The sequence below is a fragment of the Dipodomys merriami genome, unplaced genomic scaffold, assembly GCF_024711535.1.
Source record: "Dipodomys merriami isolate MVZ:Mamm:240054 unplaced genomic scaffold, mDipMer1.0.p SCAF_2240, whole genome shotgun sequence".
In the NCBI taxonomy this organism is placed as follows: Eukaryota; Metazoa; Chordata; class Mammalia; order Rodentia; family Heteromyidae; genus Dipodomys; species Dipodomys merriami.
In genome coordinates, this window is record NW_027203650.1 from 13,754 (window position 1) to 40,817 (window position 27,064).

At 41.7% G+C, this 27,064-nt stretch overlaps 1 protein-coding gene across 10 annotated transcripts in view; it reads right to left on the bottom strand.

The window, feature by feature from the left end:
• Positions 1 to 27,064, bottom strand: part of LOC138835050 (protein FAM114A2-like) — a 62,512-nt gene that overhangs the window by 13,139 nt on the left and 22,309 nt on the right. For 6 of the 10 annotated variants that reach the window (XR_011374393.1, XR_011374389.1, XR_011374392.1 and 3 more), the window contains 4 exons: positions 18,592 to 18,746; positions 16,617 to 16,738; positions 15,101 to 15,139; positions 8,308 to 8,392 (listed from right to left, as the gene is read on the bottom strand). Coding sequence is in view for 1 of the 10 variants with exons in the window: in XM_070033748.1 (XP_069889849.1) it covers positions 18,735 to 18,746; positions 19,270 to 19,404 (147 nt within the window). In the remaining 9 variants the exon portion in view is untranslated. Of the gene's footprint in view, positions 1 to 8,307; positions 8,393 to 10,638; positions 10,755 to 15,100; positions 15,140 to 16,616; positions 16,739 to 18,591; positions 18,747 to 19,269; positions 19,405 to 27,064 lie in introns of all 10 variants that reach the window. The other 4 variants (XR_011374390.1, XM_070033748.1, XR_011374396.1 and 1 more) reach the window with 4 other exon arrangements.

Consider the following 27,064-nt stretch of genomic DNA (forward strand, 5'->3'; position numbering starts at 1 on the left):
GGTATCTAGGCTGGAGATGGGGGCATTGCACCCAGCTTCAAGGCCTGGAGGTGGGACAAGTCTTACCTTGAAATCCTAGGAAAACATTACCTCCCCAAATGGGCGAAAGCATTGTTTAGCTCCTCAAATAGCCTAGGTGGAACAGGCAGGCCATCCTTTGGAATACAGATGTTTAGTGTAGCTCCTGGTGCGTAACTCTCTACTTAAGCCCTTATCTTTGAAAATTTAACATTTGGTCTAAATCCTGATATAAATGATCTTTTTAGTAATTATCAGACCACAATTTTGTTTTATTTTGGTGTTTATACCAATGTTTCTCTGCTTACCTGGGACTTATTTGTCTCAGTTAAATTTGAATTTTCTCCTTCATTGTTCTAATTAATACCCTATCTGTTTACTTTTGATCTGGTCCTAACAATTTCATATTTTATTCTTAAACAAATTTATTTGGTTAGTGTCAGCCCAGAATTTTCTGCCAATTAGGGTTTTAAGCACATACAGAGCAGTTTGGATTTAAGCTATTCCCCACATTTCACAACCTCAGCCTTTTACAGCCAACTATTACAAATGGTTGACAAGTTCTTGCCCAGTTATGCATGCTTATAAAGTAGCTTGCCATGACCTCAAGCTCTGATCAATTTTAGAAGAGCCAAACATTATTGCCAAAGTCCCAGGAGTGCCTCTTTCTATGTTAGGGTAAACGCAACCTTGACATTTCCCTTGGTCACTGGACTTGAACTTAGTGCCTGAGTGCTGTTTTTCAGCTCTCCAGTGCAAGGATTGCACTTTGCCACTTCGGACTCCAAAGCAACTCTGCCCGCTTTTTTGGCACTCTGCTGGCTAGTTAGAGATGATAATCTTTCTCTGCCTGGACTGGCTTTGAACTGCAGTTTGTAGATCGCTCACCTTTGGTCCTCAGCTCCACCCTCATCTGGGCCCCCTCTCATTTCTGGAGTTCCCTCCATACAACTGGCCTCTCCCTCTCTCCACCCAGACCCACCTGAACTCCCATCTACCTCACTTCCTTTTCTCTCAGATACTTTTGCTACCAGGATGATGATGGAGGTCATGTGCTCCCTCTTGGGGGAAATATGGCTCCTCTAATAAACCTTGTAATAATCTTTCTCCTTTGCCTGCCTGCCTCTGCATGGTCCCATAGGATGGATGTGTCTGATCCTCTTTCACTGGTGGCTCCATACTGGGATAGGTTCCCCAGTGCATTTGCTCCCCCTGCACTTCAGAAGGGAGTTCAAACAGCTGCCCTGGGACCTATTCTGAGATCCTTCACTCCAGTCACCAGAGGACCATCAAGGTAACTTTCTCCTGACTGAGTGCTCTACCAGCCCATCCAGCCCCACTAATTAATTCCCACTCCAGGGTAAGTGACAAGTTTGTCCGAGGTCGGGGTTTCTGATTCCAATATCAGTGGTAAGGCCACCTGAGCCTTTCTGGGCTAACTGAGCCCCACCCTCACCATCTGACCAAAAACTTGGCCAAGTGCTGGAATTAGCCACTAGGGGCCTACCATGGCCCAAGGACCCACCTTGGACCAACATAAGGACAGTCTCCACTGGTGGGGCCACCACCTATTTAGGAGCCAACCTGCACTGCAGAGGACACTCTACTCTAGGCACATGGCTTCAGATCACTTACCATGGGAAGGACACTAAATTTCTTTACATTAAGGCCACCTGGACTTGGAGGGCTGTTGAGTCCCCATCAGTTAAATTTGGCCCCACATTTAAAACTCCACTTCTGAGAGTGCTTGAGCAAGTAGCTCTCTCTCTCTCTCTCCCCCTCCCCTTAAACTCTGCCTCTTGCCAAAATTACCTGCTTGTAACCTCTTTCACAAGTATTTCATATGCTAAACGCTTTGGTTAAGCCCTGGAAGAATGTAACCAGTAATTGCTTGTTTCTACTCATTAGATAGAAAATGGGTGAGTTTAAGTCTAAACTCCCCGAAATAAAGGCCAACAAGTTTGGATATTACCAAAAGTGTATTAATCTTCTCTCTAGCATTGAGCAAGTGGTGGATGTGCCAAATTGGCCTCTTGGTACTTCAGCTTGGTACTACCCTTTCCCCCTCCCCTGTCCTGTGGTGCCATTATGCTAGGCCAAGTGTATGTTCCTATTGCCTCCTGTTCACTAGGTTTCTTGTTGGCAAAGTTTTGTATTTTAAACTGACCACATGGTTCCATCATAATTAGAAAAGTAGTTCCACTAAAATTTCAAAACTTTAAAAGTCTATTTTAAAATCTAAGCACGCTCTATAATCTGTGCACAAACATGTCTGTCTGTGTCTTATTCGACTATATGTAAGTGATTATGGTTTCAAGGTTACTCTGCCTACTAAAAATCTTTGTCAATGGAAGCTGTGAATTAATCTAAATTGCTTTAAAACTTTGTGACCTGACTAAGCCAAAGAAAAAACAGGCAGTTTTAAAAGACCTTGGAAAAGGACTTAAAAAAGACAATGTCCTTTACAAAGTAAATGAAATTGGTAACTAAGTTGGCTGTGAATTATGTCATTCCTATGTCCATCTATGCTAAGAGTTAACTATTGTACACTGACCATGGCTAGTAAACTAAAGCTAAGGGTTTCATTCTCTGTTTTCTCCCCTGTGTGCTGATCAACTTCAATTAAGATCAAGGGACCAGAGTAACTATGCTCAGGCACAGCTGCCTAAACCAGTGGCACCAGCCTGCAAAAGCCAGTGTAAACCAGGTCTCTAACCAGTATATGTAGAAATATTGCAGGTTACCAACAGGAGGTGCAACAGTCTATACATGCTGGGAGATGCCACAGTCTCTCTCAGACTCTGGCCTTGCATCTCACATGACCAAAAGCCTGTTAATTAAGGGTAAAACACAAGCCACATTAGATATTTGGTTCTGTAAATGTTCATCACCAGAAGTTAGACCATACGGGGTGTATGAGCAAAGGATAGAAATTGATTTCTATACTATTTTACAATTGGAGGTAAATTCCTAAAGGTAACTCAGACTGCAGAAAAAAAAATGGCCACTCTTTCTATTCACTGCCCACAGGACAGCCTACAGGCAAAGAATATACAGCCCAGTGTTTCAATGATGCATTTAAATGCAAATTAAAATAACTTTACAAAATGGATTTAAAATGACATCCCCCTTGTAAAAATTTGAGAAGTTGTGGAGAGTGGCTGGCCTCCCAGACAAGTTTAAAAGATAAAATTTTCCTAAAGGTTTATTTCAAAGTAAAAAAAAAAAAAAATAGGATTATTCTAGTTTGCCCCTAAAATTTTTTGTAACAGTTGCCGGAAGGCCCACAGTAAAAGATAGGACAAGTTTGTCAAATGTAATTTAATAAGTAAAACCATGCTTATAAAACTACTTCCAATGACCATCTTTGTTGCTTTTAGTTGGAGTAAAAGTGACTGTAAAAAAAAAAAACAAAAAAACTCACTGATCTGCAGTTCGAAGCCAGTCCAGGCACAGGCAGACTAAAGTCCCTGTGAGATTGTCATCTCTAATCTGCCAACAGAGTGCTCAAAGCTGAGTTGTTTTGGAGTTTAAAGTGGCCAAGTGCTAGTCCTGAGCTGGAGAGCTGAGGGACAGCACTCAAACCCTGAGTTCAAGTCCAGCGACTGACCAAGGAAAATGCCAAAGATGTATTTATCCCAACATAAGAAAGGCACTCCAGGGACCCTGATATTGTTAAAATATCCAGAGGCAATTGCAAACAAATGTTTGGATGACAAAAGTGGTATCAGGTCCTGAGTTACTTGAGCTTGGTCCTCCAAAAAATTGATCAAGCCAGAAGGTCATGGAAAGATAAGTTTGTAAACATGCCTATCACCCATGTTGGTCTAACTGGGCAAAACTTTCCAGAGATCTGTGATAGTGGGTAGTAAAAGCTAAGATTGTAGAATGTAAATCTCCAAACCCCTGTATCTGCTCAAAGTCCTAATTGGCAGTAACTTTTGAGCTGGTTAAATTCATCTGTTGAAAAGCTTGTAGAGCTGAGATTATGTTCCTATTGAGATCTGTCTAAAGGCCTACATAGGTAGGCATTCCTCTGCCAGACAGAAAATGCTTTTATAAACCAGGGTGTTAAACAGGCTATGTTGCTGTAGCCCAAGAAAAGGCCTGTACATTTGTTATAGGTTAAATGTTGTCTATAAGCCACTTTAAACAGGCTACCCAGAGGCAGTGGGCCGTACTTAGAGTGCCAATCAGTCTCAGGTTAAAAGCATCTACTGGGCTTTCTTTTAAAAATCTCTGACAAGTAATTGTTAGTCAATTGTGAACAAGTTATAGGTAAGCTCCATCTCATTGATCTCCTTGTTGCTTTAACTGGAAATAAAAAGAGCTTTTGTAAGAAAGTTCAAAGCCATCCTGGGCACAAAAAAAAAAATCCTTCTAAAACTCCATCTCCCTACTAATCAGCACAGAACCAGGACTATCCAGCCAAAGGCTGAAAGTGGCATTGTGACTCTAAGTAGTAGAGCATTAGCCTGGAACAGAAGGACTCAGGGACAGTGCCCAGGCCTTGAGTCCAAACTGTAAATGCCAACCAGGACAAGCTATCCCAGCAATGGATGTTGAGACAATGGCCAGGACAAAGTCAGTCCTGACCATGGAAAACCATGGAAAAGAGTAAGAGATGATACCCTAAATGGAGTCACTTTATGCTTTATGCATTGTTTCTGGCAAAACTGGAGCTTCAGCTTCCACCCCCACTACAAAGGCAGAGGAGGGGTCCCGCAGAGCAGTGAGGACCTCACAGATGAAGTCCTTCAGGGGAGGGGGCCTCACAGAAAAGGCTGCAAAAAGGGGTGTACCTCACTGGGAGGCCGCAGAAGTGAGGGTGCCTTGTGGGGGAGGCCACAAAAGAGGGGAGCGCCTCACAGGGGAGACTGCAGGGGAGGGGAAACTGCAAAGGCAGAACACAGAGGAGGAGTTTAAACTTAAACTCATCCATACTTTTACCTTCAGTTACAAGGGAGAGGGAAAGAGGGAGAGGGAAAGAGGAAGAGGGAGAGGGAGAGAGGAAGAGAGGGAGAGAGGGAGAGAGAGAGAGCCAGAGCTATCTGCCCAAGCACTCACAGAAGTGGAGTTTTAAATTTGGGGCAAAATTTGATTGCAGGGGCTCAGCAGCCCTCCAAGGCCCAGGTGGCCTTAATGTAAAGAAATTTAGTGTCCTTCCCATGGTAAGGGACCTGATGCCATGGGCCTATATTAGAGTGTTCTCCACAGTACAGGTTGGCTCCTAAAGGGGGTGGTGGCCCTGCCAGTGGAGAATGTCTTCATGTTTGTCCATTTGTATTCCTTGGGCCATGGAGGATGGGTCATTGGGCCAAGGTAGGCCCCTGGCACTTGGCCAAGGTTTGGCTCTGATGAGGGGAAGGGGGGCTCAGTAAGTCACAGAGGCCCAGGTGGCCTTACACTGAGATATCAGAATCAGAAACCCAGACCTCAGATAAACTGGTCACTTAGCCTGGAGTGGGACTTAATTAGCAGTGTTGGATGGGCTGGTAGAGCGCTCAGTCAGGAGAAAGTTACCTTGGTGGTCCTCTGGTGACTGGCGTATAGGATCTCAGGAAAGGTCCCAGGGAAGCTGGTTGAACCTCCTTCCGAAGTGGAGGGAGGATCAAACCCACTGGGGAGCCTATACCCACAGGGGTGACCAATGTAAGAGGATTAGACAAAAATCCATGCAAGGGGACCATGCAGAAGCAGGAAGGCAAAGGAGAAAGATTATTACAAGGTTTATTAGAGAAGCCATATTTCCCCCAAGAGGGAGCACATGACCTCCATCACTATCCTGGTAGCAGGAGGATCTGAGGGAAAAGGAAGTGAGGTAGATGGGAGTCCAGGTGGGTCTGGGCAGAGAGAGGGAGGGGCCAGTTGTATGGAGGGAACTCCAGAAATGGGAGGGGACCCGGTGTAGGTGCTCATACTTCGAGCTCAGGACTCTACCTGATTCTGGGGCCTGGATGAGTTGCCTTGATCTCTTCTAAGTCATTTACCACATGAGGCTTTTCTGAACTCATACATCACTGCAAATTGCTAACATTCCTCCCTAGCACATCACTCAATATATTTTTTCCATCATATATTTAAACATATTTATGTGTATACATTCCCTACCCTCCCCCAACCCCACACACAAAGGCATAGACCTTCAAAACAAAGCTTTTCTTTTTTTCCTTGCTACAGTGTCTAGAACCTAATAAACTCAATAGATACAAAAGAGTGAGCTGGGTACTAGTGTCACACCTGTAATGCTAGCTATTCAGGAAACTGAGATCTAGAATCACTTTTTCCATTTAGTTCCCATTTTGATTAAAATTTAAGCGTTAAAGGAACTTTTAAAGAGAATCAAGACTTCCTTTTTTCTGGAGGTTTCCTTCACTCCCTTTCACCTAGTCCAGCTCAACCTATGTCCCCCTGGGAGCTTTGGCATCCCAGAAAATCCACAGTCCCCCAGACCCCAGTTAAATTAGACAGAATCCAGCATTGCCTTTAGTCATGTGGTGGGCAGAGCAGAAAGCATCCACCACGTGTGCTACCCAACACCTCTAATCCACACCAGTGCCACTTCCATACTCCTAGCCACATGAGCAGCATTGTGTCACCGTCGCTTGCACTGGCATAGGCTTCCGTGGTCATCAGGACAGATGTCCTGAGAGTTATTTCATCTGCATAAGGTGACATTTCCTGGGTCCAGGTATATTGCTGATCTGGGAAATCACTGGCATTGGAGCAAGCCAGGGCTGCTGCAACCGCACTGTAGGATGCATCTCTCTGCAGCAAAACCTGAGGCCCTTCCTTCCTAGACACAATGGAGATCCTAGAAAATTCCCTGCTTGTCCCTAGATAAGTCCATGAATATATCTACAGCCCTCATCTGTCAGAAATGAACAAAGAGTACAGAATTGTTCAAGTCATTTTCCTTCTTCACAGAAGGGTGCACTATCATCCTGGCCCCCCAGAGCGAGACAGCACACCAAATGGGGGGATCCACTTGGTTTTCATCCCAACCTAGGAATGATATTGTCCCTTCTCATGTTGCTAAGGTGTCAGGATCACATCTTTGTAAACAATCGGTTACCAGGGTAATAGGGTCATAGAAGGAAGACAAGTCATTCTAACCATCAGTGGACCATCCCTAGTCAGGAGGCAGTGTACTTTGGGAGGCTATTGCTCCAAAACAAACATCCTTTTTACCTGTTAATGAAACTGCAACTCCACTGCACCTCACCTTTGTCATTACAACAACAACAACAAAAAGAAAAAGAAAAGGGTGTTTTGGATTTTCTTGTCAGGACTGGCTTGAAACCACAATCCTCAGATTTCAACCTCCTGAGTAGTGCCAAGGTTTTTTATGAGACAATTCTCTCAAATTAACCACCAAGAAAGAAGCAAAAAGGAATAAAGTCCAGGACTTGAGCTGAGGCTCAACTGGAAGATCATGGACAGCACCCATGCCCTGATTTCAAACCTATGACCAGCACATCATCATCATCATCATCATCATCATCATCATCATCATGTGAATAAAAAGACTGTAAGAGCCTATTAAGAATATTAAAATTGAGGGCTGGGATGGTGGCTCAGTGGTAGAGCTCTTGCCTTGCATGCATGAGGCCCTGGGTTTGATTCCTCAGCACCATATAGCAAAAAAGAAAAAAGCCGGAAGTGGCGCTGTGGCTCAAGTGGTACAGCACTAGCCTTGAGCTGAAGAGCTGAGGGATAGCGCCCAGGCCCAGAGTTCAAGCCCCATGACCAACCAAAAAAAAAATATTAAAATTGAGTGAGCCAGGCACTTTTTGGTGGCTGACATGTAATGCCAGTTAGGAGCATGAAATCTCAGGATGGTGGTTAAAAGCCCACCTGGGCAGGAAATTCCATGAGGCTCTGATCTCCAACTAACCAGCAAAAATGCCAGAAGTAGAGCTGTGGATCAAGTGGTAAAGCAACAGCCTTGAATGAAAAAGCAAAATAACAGTGACCAGGCCCAGGTAGGACTACTACTAATTAATCAATTAAATACAAATACACAAATAAAAATCAGAGTGGAAGATGAGCACAAAAGCCAAGAGAATTGCTGGTTTATACCTGGAGCTCAAGCTACACAAAAGACAGAACTTGAAGATCTGGGTTCCAAGGCAACCCAGGCAGAAAAGTCCCTTAGGAATTTGTGAGTATGTATCAGGTGTGGGTGTTGAACCCAGGGGTTGAAATAGAATTTTTTTTTCTTAAAGGTAGCATTCTGCCACTTCCTTTCTTTGGGGGATGAAATGGAGATAAGTTTTATGGACTTACCTGCCTGGGCTTTCAACCCCAATCCTCAGATTTCAGGTGCTGATACAGTACTCTTATCTTCTATGAGATTTTTATCTTCCATGAACTGCCAAAAAAGTAAAAGAAGCCAGAAGTTGATCTGTGTGGCTCAAGCCACAGAGACTGCTTGCTTTGAGGGAAAATGAACAACAAAATCCCTCATACACAGTGGCCCTGCCCTGGTTTCAAACCCAGGAAGTGACCAGGCCCTATGTTCAAGCCCTAGGACCACCACCACCAGCAACAAAAGAATGACTCAGGGACAAGGACTAGGCCCTGAATACAAAGCCTAGAAACAGCATTAAAAATAAAAGAAAAACAAATTCAGAGACTGTGGCTAGGCTCCAGAGTTCAAGGGTCTAGAACCAGCACCAGGACGGACACACACACACACACACACACACACACACACACACACACACACATACACACACACACACACACACAAAGAAGAAGAAGAAGAGAGAAGTCAATGAAATATTTTTAAGTAGTGGCTCATGCCTATAATCCTAGCTACTGTGGAAGCTGAAATTTTAGGATTGTGGTTCATAGTCAACATGGGCAGGAAGCTCCATGACACTTGGTTTTATGTGTGCTAGTCCTGGGGCCTGAACTTGTGCTGTTTTGCACAAGACTAGAACTATTCTACTTCCAAGCTCTTGGTGATTAATTGGAGATGAGAGTCTCAACAACTTTCCTGCCCTGGCTGGCTTTGAACCACCATCCTCTGATTTTAGAGCCTGGCTAATGTCCCTGTCTTCCCATGAGAATCTTTCTTTTTTTGGGGTTGGTCATGGGGCTTGAACTCGGCCTGCACACTGTCCCTAAGCTCTTCAGCTCAAGGCTAGTGCTCTACCACTTGAGCCACAGGGCCACTTCTGGTTTTCTGGTGATTTAGTGGAGATAATTGTCTCATGGACTTTCCTTCCCAGTCTGGCTTTGAACTGCAATCCTCAGATCTCACCCTCCTGAGTAGCTAGGATTACAGGCGTAAGCCACTGGCACTCAGCTTTTTTTTTCTTTTCTTTTTTCTGTTTTATGGGTTGTGGGGCCTGAACTCCAGCTCTGGATGGTGTCCCTTAGCTCTTCAGCTCAAGGCAAGCACTTTACCACTGAGCCATTTCCCAGCTCCTCCATAAGAAACTTATCCCTTATGAATCACCAAATTTGTTTTACAAAGCCAGATGTTAAAATGTGGCTTAAGTTTTAGAGCCTGCCAGCCTTGCTCAGGACATGGGAGAGACTCCAGCACAGTGACCTTGCCCTGATTTCAGGTTTAGGAACAGTCACCACTTCCTGTGTTCCAGCCCTAGGACCAGAACCAAATAAATAAATAACTCCCCCATTTTCACTGTATTTGATGTTGGCGTAATTTGTGAAGGTGAAGGGAAAAAACAAATTGTTTAAATAGGGATACAGCTAGACCTATTGCAACAATGAGATGTACAAGAAATTATTTCAAAAAATGAACTTTACAACTTTTGCCTGGTGGGGGTGGTAGAGAACATTATATAAACAAAGCCATTCATGCAGCTGTTGCTCAAGCTGTTAAAGTATGCTAGCCTTGAGAACAAACAATACAAAAAATGCTTCATTCACAGTGGCCCTGCCCTGACTTCAAGCCTCAGAAGAGTGGCCATGTCATGAGTTGAAGCCCTAGCAACAAAAATGAAAATAAATAAATAAATAAAGCCAGAACTTTATCTGTGGCTCAAGCCATAGAGACTGCTAGTCTTGAGAAAGAAAAGGGAAAAACCTCAGACACAGTGGCTCTGCCCTGATTTTATGACTAGCAAAAGTTCAGGCCCTATGTTCAAGCCCTTGGACCAGCAATGAAGAAAAAAAAATACAGCAACAACAAAAACTCGGCAAAAATGCCCAAGTCCTGAGTACAAGCCATAAGAGCATCACCTAAAATAAATGCAGAAAGAAAGAAAAATACATAAAGAGCCACAATTTGAACTGTCTTGAGGTGGGAAGCCTACTAGTCTTGAGAAAAAATTAGGAATAATGACCAGGCCTGGAGTTCAAGTACTATAAAAAGCTCAAAAAAAAAGAATCTGTTGGGAGCCAAAAGGAGTCTCTCAACATGAAGATAGGCTTGACTATCTCACTGGAACATCTTGTGGCTGAGTTTACAGAACCACTCTCAGAAATCCGACCCTTTCATCCTGCCTTATGCAAATATCCTGCAGCTGCTAATGACCACCCTTTCACCCTGCCCTACGCAAACATCCTGCAGCTGCTATGGCCAATGAAAAAGCTTCCTTAATGGCCAATTTAAAAGCTTCCTTATTCCAAGCATATAAATACCCCTGTGTGAAAAATAAAAATTTGCAGCTTGATCAGAATCCCTGTCTTGCTGTCATTCTTCATGTCTCTTGTCCCTTCATTCCTTCTCGTTTAGGTTCATCGCCCTCGTTGACATCCTGCAGGTTGGGACAAAAATCCACAAAAAAACTTCAAAACAAAAACCCAGAAAGAGTGGCCAGCCCTAATAATAAGCTGGATGACCCAAACTTGTGAAAAAGAGAAAAAGAATAATAAATTAAGTGAAAAGAAGGACAAAAATATTAGAGCCAATTCAAGATTTTAAAAATATGGTTCACACCTATAATCCTACCTCCTCAAATAGCTGAAATCTGAGCATTTGTGGTTTGAATCCAGCCTGGGCAGGAAAGTAAATGAGAATTCTTTTCATTTATGCTGCTCCTGGGCTAAAACTTGAGTTTTACTCAAGGGTAGAGCTCTACTGCTTCCTACCTGTTGCTGGTTAATTGGTGAAAAACGTCTCATTGATTTTCATGCCTAGGATGGCTTTGAACCTTGGCTCTCAACTTTCTTTTTTTTTTCTTTCTTTTTTTCTTTTCTTTTATTTTTATTTTTTGTGAGCACACTGTACAGAGGGGTTACAATTACATGGGCAGGTTAATGCGTACATTTCTTATCAAGCATTGCAGCCTCCTCTTTGTTTACATTACACATCCCTTCCCAGCCTCCCCCCGCAACCGCCCACCCAATCCTCCCGGCTTGCCCCCCCACCAACATTGTAAAGCTCATTTTCCACATGACAACTTGTACTTCTCATTGTTGCAACAGGTCTACCTGTATCCTTAAACGACTTGTTTTTTCCCATCTCCTACACAAGTTATACTGACATCAAATATAGTGAAAGCAGGGTTATACTGTGGGGGAGGGACATACAAAGCTACAAAGAGATAATCTTATAAATGCGTTAGAAACAAATGCATGAAAGGAAAAAAACATTAAAATACATATCTAAGGATTCATTTTCATAACATCACATTATCTGACCTATTCCGCTTGACTCATATATATATACTAGATATTGCAAATAAGGGAAACCATGGGACCTATGTTTCTTTGGGCCTGGCTTACTTCACTTAATATAATGTTTTCCACGTTTTTCCATTTCCTAACAAATGGGGCAATGTCATCTTTCTGATGGAGGCATAGAATTCCATTGTGTATATATACCACATTTTCTTGATCCATTCATCTACTGAGGGGCATCTGGGTTGGTTCCATATCTTAGCTATGGTAAATAATGCTGCAATAAACATAGTTGTGCTGGTAGCTTTAGTGTGGTCTTGTTTGTAAACATTTGGGTAAATACCCAAAAATGGGATTGCTGGGTCATAGGGGAGTTCTATCTGAAGTCTTTTGAGGAACCTCCATACTGCTTTCCAAAGTGGTTGAACAAGTTTACATTCCCACCAACAATGAAGTAAGGTTCCTTTCTGTCCACATCCCCTCCAGCATCTGTTGTTGTTAGAGTTCTTGATTTTTGCCATTCTAACTGGAGTGAGGTGGTATCTCAATGTTGTTTTGGTTTGCAATTCTTTTATGGCTAGGGAGGCTGAGCATTTCTTCATGTGTCTGTTGGCCATCCTTCTTTCTTCTTCAGAGAAGTTTCTCTTTAAGTCTTTAGCCCACTTGTTTATTGGGCAGTTTTTTCTTTGCAGATTTGTTGTTGGGGGATTTAATTTTTTGAGTTCCAAGTATATTTTAGATATGAGACCCTTGTCTGTTCAATGGCTAGTGAAGATCTTCTCCCAATCCGTGGGCTTTCTATTGATCTTGCTAGCTATGTCCTTTGCCATGCAGAAGCTCTGCAATTTCATGCAATCCCATTTGTCCCACCTTTCTTTGATTTGTTGTGTTTCCGGGTCTCTATTCAGAAAATTTCGGCCTGAGCCAAGGAGACCTAGGGTTTCTCCTATTCCATCCTGTAATGTTTTCAAAGTGTCTGCTTTGACTTCGAGGTCTTTGACCCATTTGGAGTTGATTCTGGTGCAAGGTGATATATAAGGATCTAGCTTTAGTTTTCTACAAGTAGTTAACCAATTTTACCAGCACCATTTACTGAAGAGGCTGTCGTTCTTCCATTCTATTGTTTTAGCTTCCTTATCGAAGATTAGATGGCTATAGGTCTGTAGGTTCATTTCTGGGATTTCAATTCTATTCCATTGGTCCTGATGTCTGTTCTTATGCCAATACCAAGCTGTCTGGATAGTCATCTTGGCTTCCGGTAGTACTTTTTTCCTTTCTGTATTTTTTGACAGTTGTGGGGCTTGAACTCAGGACTTGTGTGCTGTCCCTGGGCCTCTTGTACTCAAGCCTTGTGCTCTACCATTTGTGCCATAGCACCACTTCTGGGTTTTGAGTGGTTAATTGGACATAAGAGTCTCACAAGGACTTTTCTGTCTGGGCTGGCTTCCAACTGAGGTCCTCAGATCTCAGCCTCCTGAGTAGTTACAGCCATAGGACACTTATCTCACTTGTTAGGTTTTAAAAAAAGAGATAGCCTAGTAAGAACAGCACCATGCACGTGCTATTCAGGTAAGGGATAGTAGACCTGCTGGGACCAGGCAAGGTTGGAACTCCACATGGCTGGGAAAGGCCTTGGAATGAGAGAGAGCTGGGAAAGAGAGGAAAGAGAGAGGAAAGAGCTAGAAAAGAGCAGAGAGAGCAGAGAGAGAGCAGAGAGAGAGTGTCTGGGCCTGGGCTAGGCCTTATCTAGGGTACGGGCAGAGAAAGGTGTGGCCACATCAAATTCAGATATGACCTCAGTGGATGCAAATGTGACTTCTTCCAGGTGTTCCAGTTGCCTAGGTAATGCAGTTACTGGGTGGAGACTTTGCTGTGAGGAGGGTGGAGTCTGCTCGCCATCCAGGAGCAGACCTTACAATATTAACCAACAACAACAACAAAAAAAAAATCAAATGAGGTTTAGAGATATCAGTGGCAAGCACACTGACAGTTCAAAGAAGTAAACAGAGAGCCATCTTTAAAAGCACTAATATTTGGAAAATTTTCATCTGGCAGCTCTCAAACATGCTAGTCTCAGGACCTCTTAATACTCTTAAATTTTGAGAGCTCCCAAAGAGCTAATTAAAAAGGTAAGGTGGCTCAGTGGTAGAGTGCTTGCCTTGCATACATGAGGTCCTGGGTTCGATTCCTCGGCACCACATAAGTAGAAAAAGCCAGAGGTGGCACTGTGGCTCAAGTGATAGAGCGCTAGCCTTGAGCTGAAGAGCTGAGGGACAGTGCCCAGACCCAGAGTTTAGGCCCCACAACCGACAAAAAAAAATGTTAGTAGAGCCAGGAACTGGTGGCTGTCACCAGTAATCCTAGCTACACACTCAGGAGACTGAGATCTATAGATTGCTATTAAAAGCTAGCTGGAGCAGGAAAGTCAATGAGATTCTTATCTCCAATAAACTACTTAGAAAACAAAACAAAACAAAACAAAAAAAACCCAGAAGTAAAACTATAACTCAAGTGGTAGACTACAGCTCAGGATCAATGCCTAAGTGCTGAATTCAAGCCCCAGGACTGGCACAAAAATAAATAAATTAAATAAAAAATAGGGGATACACATGCATTTGCATGTGCACGCACACACACACACGAGAGAAACAGACAGATATGTTAAAAAGTAGAACTCAGCTAATGAGCAAAGCATCAGGTATTGAGTCCTAGTTTCACAACCCAAACAAAAGAAAATTTAGAACTCAAGTGCTTATGGTAGTTTTGTAAACTTAAGAACAAAAACACTGGGGATGGGAAGGTGGCTTAGTGGTAGAGTGTCTTGTATGCATGAGGCCTTGAGTTCAATTACTGAGCACCACATAAGCAGAAAAAGTTGTAAGTGGTGCTGTGGCTCAAGTGGTAGGATACTAGCACTGAGCTAAAGAGCTGAGGGTCAGCACCCAAGCCCAAAGTTTACTCCATACAACTCACCAAAAAGAAAAAAAAAGAAAGAAAAGAAACACTACTTATTAATATACACTTATTGAAAAAAAACTGTATTTTCCAAAAAAGGTAAAATTTCAGCAGAATAGTCCCATTGTTTTACATCTTTAATAAATCTCTTCATCCTTTAGCCTAATGAAAGACACCTGTATTCTCTCATCTGCTTTTATACTGTCTGTTGGGTTATGTTGTTTCAAGTATATGCAGAAAATCTACCTTACAAAGTCACTTAGTTAGAAAAGGAAGAAGTATTTTAGTTGCCTTCTCAGATTATCAATAAAGCTAATGCTGGCATACTCCTTAATATTACACTAAAACTCAACTAGTGGTCATCTCTTAAAATTTAGTTGTAATGAGATACATAGCAATGAGCCTGAAGCTATACCATAAGATTTTCTGCTTGGATGTATTAAATTAAAATCAGTTAGTCTTTTCTTTTCTTTTGCCTGTACATGATTTGCTAACATCACACATTAAATAATGGGAAAATACTCACACTGAGTCACACAAATCTTCCAAATGCTGACCAACTGTCCTGAAATCAATGAATATAGCTGTTATTATCAACACAGATTTCATCAGCATAGTCTGTAAACAGCACTGGGAAGCTACAAAGCTCAACAGAGCAATAAATACATTCTACAAAATTGAAACTTAGTTTCAATGTGTATCATGACTCATACATCGTTGCTTTTCTCGTGGTAAAGGCTCATTTCATTCACTTTTAAGAAATGTTCACCAAATAAAATTCTAGTCTCTATGACCACTTGTATACTTCAGAGTGAAAATGTCATTCCATGGCAAAGTAAATAGTTCATTTAAACACTACAAATGGGCTAGGCACTGGTGGCTCATGCTTGTAATCCTAGCTACTCAGGAAATTAAGATCTAAGGATCATGGTTCAAAGCCAGCCCAGGCAGAAAAGTCTGTGAGATTCTTATCTCCAATGAACTATTCAGAAGAAGCCAGAAGTGGTGCAGTGGTTCAAGTGGTAGAGCACTACCCATGAGCAAAAAAGCTTAGGGCAACATCCAAGCCCTGAGTTCAAGTCCTAGGACCAGCTTAAAAAAATAAGACAAAACTGAATTCATTGGATTCCACTTTCTTAAAATAGCCAATTAGCAGATAATATGTCTTAGAAATATATCTAATTAAATGTTAAAATAAAACAACCTTAAGATTCATTTGTCCAGAAATTACATTTTATACTAACTGCCACATTACCTAATTACTATAAAAAATGAGCAGCTTCAACATTCATATTTTCTAAGAGATACAGGCTTTAAATTGTGGAGGCAGGGAGGGGGAAGATTGTCACTCATGTTTTAGGTACTACCACCTTTTCTGCCTCAATTCAAGATGGGATTAAGGATCCCACAAGTCACAAGGCACAGATGAAGTATCCAGAGATATAAAGAAACATCAGCCAAACTGAGGACAAACTCTGTAATCACTGGCAGGGGTGTATGAACAATATCAGTATGAGGGATGCTAAGAGGAGTCTGACAGGGAACAAAAAAAGAAGACATAAGCAAGAGGCTGACGTGTCTGAACACCTAGATGGGGGAAAGTTGCAAAAAGAATTCTACATGAAAATTCTCACTGCAAAAAAGAGAGAGATGCAGGGTGCCAGTGGCTATCCTTGTCAGACTGCTACTCAGGCAGCTGAGATCTCGGGATCACAGTTGGAAGCCAGCCTAGGAAGAAAACTCCATGAGACTCCTATCTCTAATCACAAAAAATAAGCTGGAAGTAGAGGTGTGGCTCAAGTCCTTAAAGGTCTAACTTTAAGCAAAGAAGGTCAGGGACAGCAAGCAGACCTTGAGTTCAAGCCCCAGGACCAGCACAGGCATTGTGCGTGCACACACACAAACACACAAATTACTCTAGTAATAATAAATAATCTAGTAATAATATTAATAATAATAATAAATACCCTAGTAATAATAAATACTCTAGTAATAATAAATACATTGCATCTTCCCACTCCGATTCTGAATTTTCATATTACCTTTTTTCTCTTCTTCCTCTTCCTCATAAAATTCTGCTAGGGAAAATGCTTCTGAGTTGTTCTAATTCAAATATTAGAGCCTCTAATTCTTCTCCACTCAGAGAATTAAGGAAAGATTTCACCTGAATGAAAATAATAAAATATTGTGTAAATATTAATGAAAAAAATCTCATAAGGAGAAAAGACTGAAGAGCTCATGCCAGCACAGCTCTCTGTGTGTGTGTGTGTGTGTGTGTGTGTGTGTGTGTGTGTGTGTGTGTGTTTGTGTTGGTCCTAGGGCTTGAACTCAAGGCCTGGGGGCGTAGCTTTTGTGCTCAAGTCTAGCACTGCATTATTTGAACCACAGCACAACTTCCAGCTTTTTGGTGGTTAATTGGAGATAAAAGTCTCACAGACACTCTTATCTGAGCTGGCTTCCCACCATAATCATCAGATTTCATTCTCCTAAATAGCTAGGATTGCAGTACCCAGTAGTAATTTTTTTTTTTTTCAGATCCTGGAGCTTGACCCGGGAGCTATCCCTGAGGCTCTTTGTTCTCAAGGATAGCGGATATACACTTGGAGCTACAGCACTACTTCCAGCTTTCTGAGTTGTTTATCAAAAATAACCTGTCTGGTGTGGCTTTCAATTAACCTCAGATCTCAGCCTCCTGAGCTAGGATTAGAGCCAGAACTAATTTTTTTAATAACCGTAACACTAAAGGGTAGATATTATTGGAAACTAGACAGAATTTGTATTTCCAAAAGTAATATAGGCCAAAAGATAAATGAAAATTATCAGTGCTTAAGCATGACTTCGAAGCCCAGGCAGGAAAAGCCATGAAACTCTTATCTCCAATAAACCACCAGAATAAATACTGAAAGTGTTGCTGTGGCTCAAGTGGTAAGTGCCTGCCTTGGGCTGAAGAGCTGAGGCACAGCACTCAGGGCCAGAGTATAAGCCCCAAGACCAACGAAGAAGAAGGAGAAGAAGGAGAAGAAGGAGAAGAAGGAGAGGGAGAAGAAGGAGAAGGAGGAGGAGGAGGAGGAGGAGGAGGAGGAGGAGGAGGAGGAGGAGGAGGAGGAGGAGGAGGAGGAGGAGGAGGAGGAGAAGGAGGAGAAGGAGGAGAAGGAGGAGAAGGAGGAGAAGGAGAAGAAGGAGAAGAAGGAGAAGGAGAAGAAGAAGGAGAAGGAGAAGAAGGAGAAGAAGGAGAAGAAGGAGAAGAAGGAGAAGAAGGAGAAGGAGAAGAAGGAGGAGAAGAAGAAGAAGGAGAAGAAGAAGGAGAAGGAGAAGGAGAAGGAGAAGGAGAAGGAGAAGGAGAAGGAGGAGAAGGAGAAGGAGGAGAAGGAGAAGGAGAAGGAGAAGGAGAAGAAGGAGAAGGAGAAGAAGGAGAAGAAGGAGAAGAAGGAGAAGGAGAAGAAGAAGAAGAAGAAGAAGAAGAAGAAGAAGAAGAAGAAGAAGAAGAAGAAGAAGAAGAAGAAGAAGAAGAAGAAGAAGAAGAAGAAGAAGAAGAAGAAGAAAGATTGTCTTAGATTATCAGAGGAGATGAACTAACAGGAAATTATATACAAATTAGCAGCTATAACAGGCTTTTTGACACCTAAAAACCCATGACACTGGAGAAAAAACAGAAAATGAAAGACTAAAGTGAAAGAAAAGGATATCTTATACTAAGACCTCTGTTCTTTTTCTTTTTGCTTATGTGGTGCTGAGGAATCGAACCCAGGGCCTCAGGCATGCAAGGCAAGCGCTCTACCGCTGAGCCACCTTCCCAGCCCTGTTCTTTTTCTATAATTTTAAGAGAAATATTTGACTTATTCACTATTTCTAACAATTAAACAGTAGGGGATATTTTTCTTCTATTATAATATTTCCAGCAACCCACATCTCCTTCAGAGACACATTTCATCTTCCAAATATACAAAGTGAAAAGAAACCATGCAACGTTTTTTCTTTGAAGACTCTTTTCAGCTGGGAGTTTGGGATTGGAATTACCTTTATTTCACTTTCTTGGGAAAGCATCGCCAGAACTTCTAGATGTTCTTGAAGTTCATCAAAGGGTAGCTCACAATGAGTTTTCTTGTCTATTTCCATGGCTACCTCATTGGAGGTGTTAGCTCTTCTTTTTCCTTGGCCTCTTACTGTAAAACCTAAAAAGAGATGGAAGCATAGATGCAGCAAATAATAAGAGCTCAAGGGAAAGTTTTTAAGAGTGGAAAGAAGCAAAGCTAAGTTCTAGTATAAGTTCTAGTATAAAGTACTACCCTTCATTCAGCAAGTCAAATTCACTAAGGATCAGGAGCTGCATAGAAATAAAAAAGAAGCTAAACAAAATTTGATGCTAGACAGCAGCACCTAAGGAGCCACATGCATTTCCAAAAGTGGTTTCAACAGTAACCTAATAAGTAATCTTGACAGTGCTCAGGATTTTGTACTGCACTGACAGAGGCGACTGCAGAAAGAAAAGAGCTGGCTGTTTGTCTAAGCATTAGACAAACCCATAAAAAAAATCCAGCCCATAAAAAATGCCTTAATTTTATAATGCATTGATAATTCTTTACAAGAAAACACACTAACAAAGTCCCAAGGTAACAAAGGGAAAAATTCAAATTAAAAAAAAAAAAACACACAAACAACAGAAAACAGCAATCAAACCAGTAAAGGTAACAGTACCTGAGACAGTGCAGAATTCCGGTTCATCAAACCCTTAGTCATTTTAAATACAGGATCCCGTTCTGCTATTACATCCATTGTCTTCTTCCCAATGAATTCTAAGGCATCTAAACCCCCGCTAATAATGTCCTTTCCCTAGATAGCAACATCAATGTCATTACTACTATACTGGGAAAATACATTTGCATATATTGTGGGGGGTTTGTGGCAGTCCAGGGACTTAAAACTCAGGGCCTAGGTGATGTCTATGAGCTGTTTTCCTCAAGGATAGTACTCTACCACTTGGGGAACAGCTCCACTTCCTACTTTGTTTGCTGGTTCATTAGAGAGAAGAGTCTTGCAGATTTTCCTGCCTGGGCTGTCTTTGAACCACAACCCCAGGTCTCAACTTCCTGAAGAGCTAGGTTTACAAGCATGAACCACCAGTGCCCAACCATTTATATGTTTCAATTCTTTAAGAGTGACTTACAATACTAAGTACTGGGAAGAATGTGGAACAGCAAGGGAAATAAATACACACCGCATGTGGAACCATAGTAGGTTCTCCTCTTTGGAAAACTGGCCAGTATCTACTATGCTACATATGTGTAGTGGTTCATCAGAAGACAGCTTAATTGTACAGTGCTTGCCTAGCATGCATGAATCCCTGAGAACAATTCCTCAGTACAACAGGAAATAGCACTGTGACTCAAGTGGTAGAGTGATAGCCTTGAGCAAAAGAAGCTCAGGGACAGTGCCTGGGCCCTGAGTTCAAGCCCCAGTATTGGCCAAAAAAAAGACATAAACAAAAATATTCAGAGCAGCCGTATTTGTGATAGCTACAACACGGAAACTATTTCAATGCTTAACAACTGTGGGATAAATAAAATATAACATAGTGACAAAATGGAATACCACATCCAAAATACAACATGGTCAAATAATACAAAAATGTTGTGGAAGAAGCTAGATACAAAATGTACTATAAGTATGTAAAGTATAAAAGCAAACAAAATTAATCTAAGATAAAAGTCAGGACTATAGTTATCTTCCTAGAAGGGGCATACAGTCTCTTAAAGATTCTGAACAATGCTGGGCGCTGGTGGCTCACACCTGTAATCCTAGCTACTCAGGAGGCCGAGATCTGAGGATCGCGGTTCAAAGCCAGCCCAGGCAGGAAAGACCGATAGACTCCTATCTCCAATAAACCACGAGAAAACCGGAAGTGGCGCTGTACCTCAAGTGGTAGAGCGCTCGCCTTGAGCTGAAGAGCTGAGGGACAAAGCCCAGGCCTAGAGTTCAAGCCCCATGACCGACAAAAAAAAAAAAAAAAAAAAAAGATTCTGAACAAGTTCACATTATGAAAATTCACTGTTTTAATTTTCAGTATGAAAATTAAGAAAAAATATAAAGCATAAAGCTAAAGTATAACCAAATATTGTAGTGTAGTGCATGCCTATAATGCCAATACTCTAGAGACTAAGATATGAGTATTGTGAGTCTGAGGCGAGCCTAAGCTACATTCATATCCATTCAAGGATGCTCGGGCTACAGAGTGAAAAGAATAAAAAGAGAATCCAAAGACACAGTGTATGCCTATAATCACAGCTGCTTACAAAGTAGAGGCAGAATTGTAGTCCAAAGCCAGCACAAGCAAAACCGATGATCAGAACCAAAAACAAACTAGCTATTTCTGCTTTCTAGTTGCCATCGTATGATTGATTCTGCTTTGCCATGCCCTCCCTGCCATTTTGAACTGACATCTCTGAGAATATAGAGCAAAATAATAACTACTCCCTGTAGATAGATAGATGGATAGATAGATAGATAGATAGATAGATAGACAGACAGACAGACAGACAGACAGACAGACAGACAGACAGACAGACAGACAGACAGACAGACAGATAGATAGATAGATAGATAGATAGATAGATAGATAGATAGATAGATAGATAGATAGATAGATAGACAGACAGACAGACAGATAGACAGGTAAATAGGTAGATAGATAGAGGCATGCAGAAGAAAGGACTAAGGATGTGGCTCAAGTGGTACTTCATATTGCCAAAAGAAAGAAAGAAAGGTTCCAATAGCCAGGCAATGGTGGTCTGCTGACTCGTGCCTGCAATCTTAGCTTCTCAGCTACTCTGAAGACTGAGAGCTGAAGATCATATTCGAAGCCACCCAGACAGGAAAGTCCATGAGATTCTTATTTTCAAATGACTTCTCAAAAAATTTAGGAAATAGTGCTGTGGCTCAAGTGGTAGAGTGCTAGCCTTAAGTACAGAAAGGGTCAGGGACAACACTCAAATCCTGAGTTCAAGCCCCAGGACTGGCAAAAGAAAAAAAAATATTGATCTGCACATAGTAAACATTTTTCTAAACAAGGGGAAACTATAGTCAGAAACAGATCAATGGTTGGCAAATGCTGTGAACAGACAGAAAGGTGTGGCTACAAACTGGCATGAAGGAACTCCCTCAGATAATGAAAATATTCTTATATCTCAGTGAGCCATACAAATACAGAAAATATTCTGTATCTGTGCATCACAATATACTGTGATTATACAGTATTAACATAACCATTATTTCTCAACACAAAGGCATATTGCAGAAAAAAAGTTTTACTGTATGAAAATTATAGCTCAACTTTGTCCTAAAAGACTATGCTGATTCTTAGTATGGGAATCAATATACATTACAAAGATGAGTATGTTTCAAGAATAATTAGTTCTGTTTACCTTTAAAAATCTTATACTAGATCAACTAGTACACCAAGTAATTTAACTATATTATATCAAACACTCTATTATGGAGAGAACTTTTGCTTTCAAGTTCTACACTTGCCTTCCTATACAGCAACTAGAAAACCAGACAAAATAGAAGAAAGAACTATTTTTAGATACTACACAAAAAGACAAAAAAAAACCACTTTGGTCCAGGAGAAAAGAGAAACAAAGTCAACCCCACAGCTGGGCTTTCTGCCTAGAGAAAAGTTCCAAACCCCAACACACAGAGGAGAACCTACAGACAACAGAACACTCACAGGCAATGTAAGTCAGGGATAAAGTCTGGTATCAGGTAAGGCTGAAGCAGCTACCACTTTAAAGTCAAAAAACTTCAGAGGATACAGCTATATAAGTAAAATTTTCCAAGAATCTACAGATGTGCTGATTTGTCTTTATCTGAGTAATACACTGTTCAAACACTAGGTAACGTCACACAGTTGGGAGAAGAACTAGCATAAGTAGTAAGCAACACAATCCCCATAGCTCAAGCTATGCTGAAACATCTGGTTTTTAAACAACCAAAGTGAACAGATTTCACTGAAAACCTGAGGAATAAGAGTGAATTCAGAGGAATCAGGGCGCAGCAGTAAAGATAAACTAGTCCTTAAGATTGAAGGCTAAAAGGCATACAATGGAAGAAACAAAGCCTCTTCAACCACTGGTGTTGGGAAAAGTGGGCGGCCACATGCAGAAAAGTAAAAGTGGACCCCAGCCTATCACCATGCACCAACATCAACTCAAAATGAATTAAAGATCTTAACATTAAACCTGAATCTCTGAAACTACTGCAGGACAGAGTAGGAGAGACACTTGAACTTATAGGCACAAGAAGAAACTTCCTGAACAGAGTCCCAGAGTCACAACAAATTAGGAGAGTGACTCGACAAATGGGACTACCTTAAAATAAAAAGCTTCTGCACAGCTAAAGCTATCGCAACCAAGCTAAAAAGACAACCAACTAATTGGGAAAAATATTTACCAGCAATATATCAAACAAGGGGTTAATATCCAGTATATACAGGGAACTCAAGAAACTAATCCCAGGGGAAGGGGAAAAACAAGTCGTTTAAATGAGGATACAGGAGGACCCGTTGCAACAATGAGAAGTACAAATTGTTATGTCAAAAAAGAACTTTACAACTTGGGGGGGGGTGGGGAGATTTGGTGATGGGGCCGGGGGGAGGATGGGAAGGGATGGGTAGGGGAAACAAAGGAGGAGGCTACAATGCTTGATAAGAAATGTACTCATTATCTTGCCCATGTAATTTTAACCCCTCTGTACAGTATTTTCACAATAAAAAATAAATTAAAAAAAAAAAGAAACTAATCCCTCTCAAACCTAACAAACCAATTACTAAATGGACAAGGGAATTAAAGAGAGACTTCTCAGATGAAGAGATAAAAAATGGCAAAGAAACACATGAGGGAATGTTCACCATCCCTGGTGGTGAAGGAAATGCAAATAAAGACAACCATGAGATACCACCTTACCCCAGTCAGAATGTCCCACATCCACAAATCAGCCAATGACAAATGCTGAAGGGGACGTGGAGAAAGAGGAACCCTATTACACTGCTGGTGGGAATGTACACTTATACAACCACTTTGGAAAGCAGTCTGGAGGGTCCTCAAAAAGCTAAATATTGACCTCCCTTATGACCCAGTCATACCACTTCTAGGCATCTATCCTGAACAACAGGAACCAGTATACAAGGACACATGCACCTCCACTTTACTGCAGCACTGTTCACAATAGCTAGGATATGGAAACAAACCAGATGCCCCACCACAGATGAATGGATCCAAAAATTGTGGTATCTATACACAATGGCATATTATGTAGCCATTAGAAATGACAAAATAATGACATTTGCAGGGAAATGGATGGAGCTAGAAGAAATCATGTTGAGCGAGGTAAGCCAAAAGCAAAGAGACAAATGGTGTATGGTGTCCCTGATAAGTGGATGTTAAATCCAAAATGTTAGCTGATACAACAAAATTAACAAGACTTAAGAAACAAAGAACTGGAGAGGTTCCGGGAAGATGGCGGAGGAGAAGCTGGAATCTGAACAAGCTCTCGCATAGAAAGCAGTTTTAGAGTTCCAGTGAACAGGACTAAGCCAGAGAATCACACCAAGTGTGCCATCACAGGACAGAGAGTTAGACAACAGAGGGGAAGCCAAGGAAACACATCAGCTGCAGCTGCGGCGGCAGGGTCGCGGCGGCGACCACTGCTGCGGGGTCATACCTGAGACACAGAGAGTCCGGGACGAAGGAGCCGGACGCAGCGGACGAGCGGATTCTACTCAACACCAACAAGAACCGACAAGGAGCGGACATCTTCATCCTGCTGTTTGCAGACCAGAGACGACCCAGGATCCAAGACTCGGCGTGAGTACAAGCCCGACGTCCTCACTCCTTCTCAGGGAGCAGAGGAGGGAAGGCCACCCCTCCCCCCCCCAGCACCGGTGATCTCCATCTTGGATACCGACAAAGCTCGGAGGAGCTGCTAGCTCCAGCTCAGGCCTTGGAATAAAACGAGTCATTTAGCAGGTCACAAGAACTTAACGGCGAAGTGACCTGCCAGACTCAGCTCCATCCAGGGAAAAGTCACCCAGCTCAGGCGCCAGCCATTGGAGTGCCTTGACTCACAGGGTAACCAGAGCCAGAGGCTGCCCCTCCCTCTAGCAGCCACCACAATCAATTGAAAAACAGAAACCCTGAGAATGGCTCCAGGCTGGGCGCTGTGAGCTTTATCACAAAATAGCCCCAGGGAAAAGCTACTGTGTGTTGAAAGGCCTCAACTCTACCCAGAACCTAGCCTCATCACCACATCCCCCTCTTTTGTGATTCTCAAAGCAGATCACCCTCCCAGAAAACTAACCTGGGAGGGGGATCTCAAAATCTTGGGTAAAGCAGAGCATTATTCTGCCTCTTCCAACCAACCGACTTAAGAAACCAATCAAGCCACAGGACCTCAAGCTGACCAGAGACTCCAACAAGAGACTGGTTACAGACAAAAGGGAGATACAGGATTCTTCCCACTCCTCCCCCACCAAAAAAAAAAATCAAAAGACTTTTTTTTCTTTTTTTCTTTTTTTTTCTTCTTCTTCTTTTCTTTTTTTTGCTTGTTTTTTGTTTTTTGTTACCATATATATTTTTTTTTTTCCCTTCTAAAACTTTTATTAATCTTTAATTTTTGCCTCTTCTGAAAAAATAATTGTTTTCCAGTAACTTTTTTTTTCTCATCTTATAATTTTTATTTTAGGAATATGTGAATGAGCGTTTTCCTTTCTTTTCTGTCTTCTTTCTCTTTTTCTTTCTTTCTTAATTATCTTTTTGTTTTTTGTCTAGCTCTACTGAACTTCTGATCTTTTCTTCTCCCTTTCCCATCCTTAAAGTTTTTCACATCTCCTCTATGTCCCTCCCCTTCTCTGAACATATTCACATTCCTCTCTAAATAGACGGTTTTTAACCTCTATAATAACATTAATTTTTATGTTTCTATTTTTTTCTGGTCTCTCTTCATTCCCCTTTCCATCTCTTCTTTTTCTCTCTCTCTCTACTTGCATCCTACCCAACCCATTTCCTGCATTGTGATTAGGACATAGTTAACTCTCCCTGTGCCTCCCCACACCAATCTATTCCTATTTTTTACCCACATCTCTCCCTAATCCTAATAATTTCTGGTTTTCCAAATTCTTTTCTGTGGTTCGAAGTCTAACATATAGTTGTTTGATGTTGAATAGATTGTACCTGTAGACTATTGACTGTACAAAGGCAAACTTTGGTTGATGGTTGCCTTAAGATAGTGTTCTAGCACAAAACTGGTGCAATCTTCATCTCAAATGGGCCGAGTAAGCCGGAAAAACACAAGAAAAATGGCAAATTCGGGTATCTCAATTCCCAATCTTGATAATCAGGGATTAGAACAGATAAAGAATAATCCAGAGGAGAGTTCCCAAATAGCTCTACAAACACTAATAGCAAACATGATAAATGAGAAGTTTGACAATGTACAAAGGACTCTGTATGAGCGTGATAGGGAGAGAGAGGAGGCATCCCAGAAGTTTATACAGGAATATCATAAGCGTGAGGATGGTACTCAAAAACTGATACAGGATTTGCGTGAACAACTTGAGAATACTCAAAGAGAAAGGGAGGAATGGCATGAGCAGGCAGAGAACACTCAAAGAGAACTGCAGGAATCCCACGAATGGGAGGAAAGAGAACTGCAGGAATCCCACAGACGGGAGGAAGCTAATCAAAGAGTAATTCAGGAATTGAGAGACCAGGTAGAGAATACACAAAGATCACTAAAGGCATTCATGGAATCCATTAACAAAGAGCTGAAGGAAGTCACGGAGACCACAAAGGGAATGCTGAATGGAACCCAACAGAAGGAATGGGAGTCCAAAGAAACCATAACCAATCAACTAAGTGATTTGAGAGCAAACACTGAACACCAAATTAAGGAAGTAAAGAAATTCATACAAGACCTAAAACAGAGCTTCAACAAAGAACTTGAAGCCATCATAGCTGACCAATTAGAAGGAAAAGAGATAAAAAACAAAGTAGAGAGTCTTGACAGCAGGTTAGACCATGCAGAAGATCGAATCTCAGGGATTGAAGACAGCCTAGATATTATAGAGAAAGAACATACAACCATCCAAGACAAGTCCAAGAAATATGATAGGTCTATCCAACACCTGGAAGACACCATCAGAAGGCCCAATCTAAGGATAATGGGTGTAGAGGAGCACCTAGAAACAGAAGTTAATGGTCTAGGAAATTTGTTTATCAGGATCCTAGCAGAGAACTTCCCAAATATACAAAAAGATAGGCCTATTCAGATACAAGAAGCTTTTAGAACCCCAAATAGACCAGACCAGAATAGGACATCCCACCATCACATTATAATCCACACAGGATCAACCCAGACCAAGGAAAAGATCCTTAAAGCTGTCAAGGAGAAAAGGGTAATCACCTATAAAGGGAAACCAATTAGAATTACCTCAGATTTC